The 10,536-nt window shown below is 28.3% G+C and overlaps 1 protein-coding gene across 1 annotated transcript; it reads right to left on the reverse strand.

The window, feature by feature from the left end:
- Window positions 1-6,765: 6,765 nt before the first annotated feature.
- LOC124912464 (kirola-like) lies at window positions 6,766-9,194 on the reverse strand. The gene is made up of 2 exons (XM_047453090.1): window positions 8,955-9,194; window positions 6,766-7,200 (listed from the first exon to the last, which is right to left on the reverse strand). The coding sequence occupies exons 1-2, from the start codon at window positions 9,136-9,138 to the stop codon at window positions 6,932-6,934; spliced, it is 453 nt and encodes a 150-aa protein (XP_047309046.1). The 5' UTR covers window positions 9,139-9,194; the 3' UTR covers window positions 6,766-6,931.
- Window positions 9,195-10,536: the final 1,342 nt, after the last annotated feature.

Consider the following 10,536-nt stretch of genomic DNA (forward strand, 5'->3'; position numbering starts at 1 on the left):
GCGCTCTATTGAAAGTTGACCATCTTGAATTCTCTCATTGACAACTAGAAACTTAATGTCAATATGCTTTGACTTGTACGAGCTTCTATTGCTATTGAAATACATAACTGATGATTTATTGTCACAATATAATTTTAGTGGCCGTTCAATACCCTTTATAACACGCAGACTAGTGAAAAAATATCGCAACCATACTCCGTGATTTGATGTCTCGTAACATGCAACGAACTCTACCGCCATAATGGATAACGCAACTAGTGTCTGTTTGACACTTTTCCATGAAAATCAATCCACCGACCAACATATATACATATCCAAATGTTGATTTCCTACTATCTGCTCATCCCGCAAAATCAGAGTCGGAATACTCGATAATCTCCAATTCATCTGATCTCCTATATGTGAGCATATAATCCTTTGTTCTATTTAGATATCTCATAACCCTTTTGGCTTCTCGCCAATGGTCCATCCCAGGGTTACTTAAATATCTACCCAATACTCTGACTATGAACGTAATATCCGGACGCGTACATACTTCCAAATACATTAAACTCCATATAACTAAAGAGTAGGGAATTAACTTAATTTCCTTAATTTTCGAATTGTTCTTAGGGCATTGACTAAGACTGGATTAATCACCTTTAACCACAGGGGTGTTGATCAACTTATTTTTAAGCATGTCAAATCTTCCAAGTACTTTATTGATGTAGCTTCTTTGCGATAATCTAAGAATACCACAAGAACGATCTCAGTGGATTTGGATCCCTAATACAAAAGAAGCTTCACCTAGATCTGTCATTTAGAAATACTTAGATAGAAATTTCTTAGTGTCATGCAAAAATCCCTTATCATTTGTGGCTAACAAAATATCATCGGCATAAAGTACCAAAATGATTAACTTACTCCCACTGAACTTAAGATATACACAATCCTCGACATTATTCAACTCAAAACCAAACGAGATAACCACTTCAAGGAATTTATGGTACCATTGACGAGAAGCCTCCTTAAGCCCATAAATAAATTTTGTCAATTTGCAAACCATTTCTTTAGAGTCATCCGACATTAAATTTGGTGTTTGCGTCATATAAATCGTTTCATCAATGTTACCATTATGAAACGCTGTTTTGACATCCATTTGATGTAACTCAAGATCAAAATGTGCTACAAGTACTATTATTGTTCTAAAAGAGTCTTTCGATGAAACCGGAGATAAAGTTTATTTAAAATCAATACTTTCCTTTTAAGTAAATCCCTTTGCCTCTTTAAACCTCTCCACATTACCATTCGAATCCCTTTTAATTTTAAAAATCCATTTACAACCAATGAGTTTCTTAACTTCAGGTAATGGGACAAGTTACCATACTTTATTGTTTTGCATGGACTTATACTCCTCATTCATTGCTTCGATCAACGTTTGAGAATTGGAATAATTTATAGCTTGAGTGAAGGTGAGTGGATCATCCTCACTCATACCATAATTTTCCTAATGCTCTTGAAAAATACAATAAAATCATCTGATATTGCACTTCCTTTCTCTCTAGTGGACCTTCATAAAGGCTCTTGTTCTTGAATTTGATGGTGTTGAGTTTCAACTATAGGAAGAATGGCCTCTTCCTGAATAAGACGGAGTTTGACATTGTCCATATGAGGATTCAGAATCGATTCTTAAATAATGATAGGTATGAAACCTGCCTATCGCCAAGAGAAATTAATTTAGTCAGAGACTTTAAAAAACAATGATGAGTATTTTGTTATAGTTAATAAGCTAATCATATTTATAATTTGTCATAGACTTTAAAAAAACTAACTTAGTTTAAGAATTAAAATATATTCCTACTATAACGTTTATAACATTAATTTAATATTTAATAAATTTTTTTTATATTAATTAATCCAAATAACTTCAATAATCTATGTTTAAGATCAAACAAGATTTTAAATATTTTTATTTAAAATAATCCAAGTAACAGTAGTACTTCATGAAATCAAACAAGGTCATACAAATCACAATTGAAATTAAGAAATAAATGAGTAAGATAGTATATGATTATTGTAATGATTCAAATATATTATTGGGGGAAGAAGTAATGAAATTAAGTGGTTGGTTTTTGTTATGGTGGAATGGGCTATCAAGTTGCTATAAATTCTCAATACAATTGAATGACAGATTTATAAGACCTTGTTTGAACTTTGTTTATTTTTAGATTTTGTTCAAAAAACATTGATACATGTAAGAGAGTTATTTGGAGTTTTAATTGATTTAAATATTTGTTTTAAATAAATATAATAAAAATAAATGAAAATTATTTTTATATTTTAATTAATGATAAGAGTGATTTGATATTTAAAATGATAAATTTTTTTAAATTAAATAAAATCTTAATTTTTTTTAAAACAAGAAAAAGCTATAATATTAAATAAAATCTTATTTTTCTATATATATAAAAAAAACAACATCAAACGAGATCTAAGAGAAAGCTGCTTTATGTGTGTAAATTGTAATTGGACTAGTTATGTTCATGTCTGCTATTTTCTTCGTATTAAATGTCATCTGCCATTTTCCATGTGTCTTGTCGCGGGCCAAACACGGTTTATCAACAATAAAATTATTATAATATTTTAATTATTGATATGAGATGTTGAGACTATTTATATGTATTTTTATATATATTTTTTTCTAATAATTTATTATATACTATATTAATTGATTTATCAAAAAAATCTCAAAATAATTTTATTTTATTTTTATTAATTTTTAAATATAAAAAGATATTTTTAATATTTTATTTTTTATAAATCTCAAATAACTATTTTTTTTTTATTTTATCAAACAAATCTTACAAAACAAATCAGGATCTAGCTCTTTGGATATTTAAAATTTGTATTGTCTTTATAAAATAATAAAAATGTATTATTTATTTTTTAATGAGTTTAAACAACACATTTAACACTCTCCTATAACATATTTGTCAAATTCAACCATAAATTAAGCTCATGATTATATTGATAGACATACAATCACATTTGTGGCCATACAATTTCATAGTCAATTATTGACTAAGAAAAAATATTTAATTTGGCCACCAAATCTAGTACTATTCATATCATTATTTCTTCGTTAATATTTTAACACTAGTTTAATATTAATTTGATATTAGTAATATATTTGTTGAAAAAGTCTACCTACCTAACATAACCTTCCAATTCAATGTTGTCTATCTAGACTTTTTTTTCTGAATAATTTATGCAAATTTCATAAGTCAAATTATGATTTTAAAGAATCTCTTCGGGATTTGTAATCTACTATTCAGAAGGTTAAATTATTTATTTTAGATTTATAGAATTAAAATATGTTGATATCATTTATCATACACCTTAAAAGTCGGCTACTTAATTTTTTAAGAGATATGAATATAAAAAAAACATATTTATATTCAATAAACTATTTCCTTTACAGATTTAGGTCAATTATATTTACTTAATTTTTTAAGAGATATGAATATAAAAAAAAACATATTTATATTCAATAAACTATTTCCTTTACAGATTTTAGGTCAATTATATTATTATTTTTTTTTTGACATAAGAGGCTACTAACACTAAAGATTATTTATTTATTTGTCCAACCAAGTATGTGAATATATACAAATTGAATCTTGAATAAATGTTTATATAAATGATATAAATTAACAGTTCACTGAAGAATCTATTTATAATAACATCAATTCCCTTATTCACCTTGAATGCATGATCTATACTTTGGAACATGATGATCGATGCATTTTATCAAACAGTTTGAATGCATACTTGATTTCTAACCGTGAAGGATACCTAGGTCATATTGTTCTGTTAATACTGGATAACCTAGTAAAATGTAGAATCAAATCGAAGCTCTATTTGAGACTGCTGGATAACCGGATAGAAAATGAAAAGAATAAAATTGATCATCAGATGATCATGAAGAAATTAGCATGAATAAAAATAGTAACAATAATCCCATAATATTTTTATGGATATTACTAAGGTTCTATAATAATAGAGTGTTTATGCAATAGGAAAATATATTTAATTATCAAAACATAATACTTTTCCAATTAAGAATTAAATTAAAACGATAATGTAAGACAAATTTTAACATAAAATATATCTACTACAAATCTAAAGTAAAAATCACGAGACTTTTATAGGCCACTTAACAATCCATTATCATAAACAATGTTTAAAATAAGAGTTCACTCTAGTTACAACCAAACTAGAGTCATTAATCAATTGAATTAAGATTACACATTAATCTTGAATAATAACAACAAAGAAAGAACAAGAAAGAGCAAGATCAACCAAAAATATCAATTATACAATTATATTTTTTTGTCGGATTGGCAAAAAAGCCACATAAAATAGATTTTTGTCGTTCAAAACGTAGTCCCATAAATAACCAACAAGTTGTCAAAGTTTAAAGTCGATCAAATCAAACATCTTTTGACAAATGAAATCTTCTATGGCTCCTACCCTAAATCTAAATTTGTTAATTGTTCTCTCTTTTTTATTTTATTTTTCCATAAAACCCAAAAATCCTGAAGGAAAATAATGTGCCTTCACAATATATTTACAATATATTTTATGCAAGTCTAAATAAAGCGTACTCCAAGTTGAGTTTCTCCAATTAGGAGGAAAAATCCCAACAAATTCCCAATGGACTAGTTGGACGACAATGTCAACCTTATAATCGAGTGACATAACTCGAACTTATTTCGTGACAACATATTTGTTATCATATTTGATCCCAAAATATCACGAATTCAGTGATAACAGACTTCAATGCAATTCGACTTTGAGTGAAATGAAGAATTCTTAGAAAGATGAATTTCACTTTGATTCACAAAAGAGGACATATCTTTCTTGTTTCAATTCAAGTCCTTTGTAGTTATTTTTCAACCACAATAATTACTGTGTTGCATTCACATCAACAATAAGCTCAACTTTGAAGTGAAAAGAGCAACACACTTCTTTTGTAATTTAGATTGTCAAACCAAGACTCTCCCAACAAAAGTCACCAGATATCATGAAGTAGATTTTTAATTATCCAAACTTCTAAACATATCCGAATTAGTATATCCAATTAACAAAGACTTCCCAAATCCCAAATTTAGTCAAATATTCGCTGTCCCCAGAAATATCTCTTAATCTACTTAACTACTTCCCAACGGTGCATTCACAAATTTGATAAATATTTACTCACCAAACCAACATCGTGCGCATTATTAGGACTAGTGCAAACGATCGAAACAACAAGATTAACCAAAAATACCAATTCTGCAATTCTGTTTTTTGTCGAACTAACTTAGATTCTAAAAAAATAGATTTTCACCGTTCAAAACATAACACAAAAATAACCAACAAGCTGTCCAAGTTTGAAGTAGGTGCATACGATAAATAAAATTTGTCTCTACTTGCTACCATAAACCTAAATATGTTATCTATTCTTTTTTTTGTTATCCATAAAACTCAAAAACCTTAGGTGAAATAATGTGCCTTCACATTATATATTATGTGGGCCTACGTAAAACACACACCAAGTCGGGTCTCTCCAAATATGAGGAAAAACCGAACATGTACAAGGTATATTTTTTTTAGAACGTTGGATTCCCATTTAAAAAATATTTAATAAAGGTTATTTTATATATATTAATGTTGGACAAAACTTTTTTTTACCAATGCTTAATATGCGTTGATATTTAAGCGTTGCCGAAAATATGTTTTGGTGTAGTGAAGAAAGAACAATATCAACCAAAAATATCAATTCTACAATTCTGTCTTTTCGTCGGAATAAAGAAGCCTTAAAAAATAGATCTTCACCGTTCATAACGTTGTCCAAAAATAACTAACAAGCTACCCTAAACTTAAATTTGTTATATATTCTCTCTTTTCTTGTTGTCCACAAAATAAAAAAACCTTAGATGAAACAATGTGCTTTCATATTGTCTAAATAAAGCACTCACAAAGTTGGGTCCCTTCAAATATGAGGAAAAAATCGAACATGTATAAGATATTTTTTTTGAGAACGTTAGATTCTGTTTCTACTTCAGAGTGACTAATTTCCGCGGGTTAAGCATATAGTCCGTAAACACACTTAACCAATAAATTAGACGAACAGAACTTGCCGTCCTATGAGCTCAAACTCAGAACCTCTATGAGATTAGAGATATCAACTTCCTTTTGTCGCTAGACTAAAATATGAGATGTGTAAGGTATATCTTATAAATGTTACACTTTGATCTAAGAGTCACGAGTCTAGCTAGACATTTGGGACAAACTTTGTGATATTAAAAACTTGTTATCAATATTTTTGAAGTTGTAAATTTGCTACACTCATTTCCTTACCTAGGATCCTCTGCTACCAATGTAGCGTGTTCCCTCTGTGCATTCTCACAAATAGAGGGGCAATATTGTAAATAAAAGAAGACCTCTTATTTTATTTACAATACTGCCCCTCTGCTTGTGAGAAGACACAGAAAGAACACGCTACATGAGGATCCTGTCCCTCATTTCCTATGATTTCTGAATGACATATAATTTTTTTTCAAAAGTTATCATTGATTAGTGAATGTGTTTTATTCGTTCAAAATATTTTGCGACAAATCATATTTTCCGTGGCAAATATTGTTGCAATTCCATCTAACATCTTCTGTATGCTAATAACACGTTCTTTATAAACCATCAGTAGACAGTTTGAAACTTTAAATATTATATTTGCAGACTATATAATATAAAACAAGTAAATATTCATTTATTTATAAGACATTATTGATTATTACAAACTCATATTAAAATATATAACAGCACACATTGATTATTTATCACCTCCGTGTGATAATTAAAGTACAAATATCCAAACTTAATAATCATAAAGATATTATTATTAAAATGGCTAATTGGTGATATGGTGCTTCTCGATGTCCTTGGTAACAGAAGTAGCGAATTCCATGAAGGAGGTGGGATCCTCTACATCCTCGCTCAGCTTCTCATACTCAAATGTCCACGTGACTATGTCATTTTCTCCTTCGGTTTCCACGTGGAGGTGTATGATAAAAGTTTTGTACAGCTCCTTCAGATCGCCGCCAATAACGTTGTAAGCAACTGTTTTATTCTCTTCGTCTATGCTTTCTACCACCGCCTTTGCCACCTTCTGTTTTCCCTCTGTATATCACATTTTGATTCATAATTGGAAGAAACATGTATACAAAAATAAAAAATAAATTGTATCCATTTTTATTTGAGGAACCAACTTGAACCAATGATTATTTGAGGCATGAACTTTGTTGTTTTACTAGGGCCGACAATTTCTTACTTGATACGAAAATACGACCAGGACCGAACACGAAAAATCACATTTGATCGAATCGAAATCAGGTCGACCCATTTAATTTATTAATAAACATGTCAAAATGGGGCATATGTAAAATAACCCAAATTAGACCGCCTTGTGTTTTTTTTCTCACTCACTTCTTTTCTTTTGTAAGTAAAATTTTGATTTAATTTTATTATTTTTCTCCGATGGGATAGTAATTAAAGTGAGTTGAGTTAAGTGAATCGGGTCGGAGTCGGGTTAGGATGAATTACAAATAAAAAATCATGTTTAAATTAGAAAGTTTGATCCAAATATTAAATAAGTAAGGTTAAAGTTAATATTGTTCTTGAGTAACTAAAATTTGAGTGATAAAGATTTGAATTTTTTTTTTGAGAAAAATAGATCTGATATTTGTTTTGTTTGAGAATTTTAAAACGAAATAATTTTGTGTACGATTTATTGATTTAAACGTATTTATATTCTAAATTGAAAATTTTCATGATATACTCAAATAAACTATTTAATATAGTTTGAATATATTAAAAAATCTGCAGAGAATGTGTAGGGGTGTACTTAAAAAATAAATAAAGAAGAGAATTACTATTTTTCAAGTTCCTTTAGTTCCTTTAGGAGAAAGTCTCATTGTTAAAATTGTTAAAATTTGAACCAATATAATATAATTTAAAGTTCTAGAGTCTCATTTGATGAAAATGAGCTCAATTGGTTAAGAAGAAATCATAGGTATACAACCTAGGGTTGCCCTGGGTTTAAGCCCACCCTGCCTGATGCTATTTTCTTTTTTCCTATGTGAGAGATGGAAGAGAGAAGTATCGAGAGTATTTGACATTAGATTTTTTAAATTAATTTTATTTTAATGAAATCATATATTATTTTATTTAATTATTTACTCTCTTCTATTTTATTAGAAAATATTTTATTTAATTTTTTAAAATTAATTTTTATTTAAGATAAATAAAAAGAAATTATGAGTATTTTAATTTTTAATCAACACCAAACAAAAAAATACTGATTTTTTTAAAAACTTTTATCAAACATGTTCCTTTAGAAAAACTAAAATATTTATGATTAGACTAGATTTATGATTATTTTGATTTTAGTTATTTTTAGGATTGGTCTGATATAGTCATTTGATTATTTTTATAATTTTTGAGTAATTTTTTATCTTTCATATCTTTTTACTTTTATTATGTTTAAATAATATTTTATAATAAAAAATTAAATTTTAAAATAATTAACATTAAATCAACGATTAACATATTTCAAACTTTTAAAAATAATAATAGTGATTCATTTCTACATATTATTTAATTTTTTAAAATATTTTTTTAAGTATCCTCACACTAATTTCTTGATCCGTTCCTGGGTCTATTGAACCTTTCGTTCCTGGGTCTATTGAACCTTTCATCGGTTGAAATTTTAGAAAAAAATAACGATTATTTCATCTATGTGAATATTTATGAGTACATCGGTTAAATAGCTAAACCCTAAATCAACAGCAAAAACTGATTAAATAATCCAATCAAGACCACGATAATGATACTATTGAAATGAGAGATAAAGAAGAAGATATAATTGTAAGTACCATGATTGTAGTTCCAAGAGCTGATGAAGCCAACAGTTCCCCAATCGCCTTCGTGAAGATCAACACTCTGGATGTTAGAAGGGGACATGTCGGAGATGTGGTGAGGTCTTTGGTGGAATATTTCATGAAACACATCTCCGCCCGACTTTATCACAGTTTTGGATGACAACTTTTGAACCGACATCGTTAATATTGGCTAGAGAGAGAAAGTTGAGATCTACGGTTTGTTTCTATGGATAAACATGTAATTTGGAGGTCAATTTATAGCACTAGTTGGTGCATCGTGTGATTCATGTGGACTATTTTAATGGTTTCTCACACTGAAATAATTGAGATAAATTAAATTTTAATATAACAATCTTTCCAAATATTCAAGAGCTAATCCTTTGATTAAGACTTCAAAATCAAAATTAGTTAAAATTGAAAAAAAAATCATTAACTAATTTTTGCTTTTCAAATCATCTAAAAATAATGAAAACTTATAATAAATATAAATATAATATAATATAAGTTATTATGATATTATTATTTTTGATTAAGAAAAACTAACCTCACACTCTATCGCAATTATTCTCTATTTCCATTAAAAAAATGATAAATTAATAATTGAGTTCAATACATTTTGAGGCTTGGTTTTGAAGCATTACACTGACCACCATTTATATATTTATTAGTACATTTGGAATCACATTTCTTTTTTTATTCAAAACCAGTGGACAGCGAACAAAAAGATGTCGCTTGGTTTTGAAGCATTACACTGACCACCATTTATATATTTATTAGTACATTTGGAATCTCGTGTAGTAACATTAGTTTGTTCGACTAAAAAATCTAAAAACGAGCTTGTGATACTTGAATTTTTTTTTGGAAAACAGATTAAAAAATTTCTTTAAAATCTTAAAAGTGGGAGAGTCAGAAATCAAAGCTAGACAAACCCTAATTATGCTTAAGGATGACAATCAAAAGATTTAAATAAAAACTGATCAGTAGTATTCATATATTCTACAAAAACAGAGATTACAAACAAAAAAGAATACATTCAAACCTAACCTCCCCAGCCTGAGATTTTTGCATTGTGATACTTGAGTTCAATGACATGAACTGGGATAATTGTATTGTTCCCGTTCAGTATATGGACATCATGTTAGATTTTATAAATAAAATCTAATAATACTTTATATAAACTTTAAATAGCCACCAAATACTAAACAATAGATTTTAGATGATAGATCAATTCAATTACTAGAAGCGGAATATACATTTAGTTTACATTGTTCTTGATTGTCCTTAGGATGAATTTTGATTGATGGATCTTCCAATCTAGCACACAACCCTTAAATTCACTTTGGGATTTCTCACCCTATGAATCTTCTCTGTTGATGGGAAGACAAGAGGGATGTTATACCTACTGAATGTCGTAACCCTACTAATACCAATCGACATGTATGAAGTCCAATGAGCCTGATCTAGTGTGAAGTTGTGTAGATTGGAGACCATAACCATATTTTGTAGATTTCGGTTATTTATAAATAAATCCCTCATAGATATTTAAATAATCATTTGGTCTTTACGCATTTATTCC

The sequence above is a fragment of the Impatiens glandulifera genome, chromosome 8 (genome assembly GCF_907164915.1).
Source record: "Impatiens glandulifera chromosome 8, dImpGla2.1, whole genome shotgun sequence".
NCBI lineage: Eukaryota > Viridiplantae > Streptophyta > Magnoliopsida > Ericales > Balsaminaceae > Impatiens > Impatiens glandulifera.

Coding starts and splice junctions, on each gene's coding strand:
- LOC124912464 (XM_047453090.1), bottom strand. CDS start 9,138: ATGTCGGTTCAAAAGTTGTCATCCAAAACTGTGATAAAGTCGGGCGGA. Junction 7,201..8,954: donor CTCTTGGAACTACAATCATG/GTACTTACAATT, acceptor TGTGATATACAG/AGGGAAAACAGAAGGTGGCA.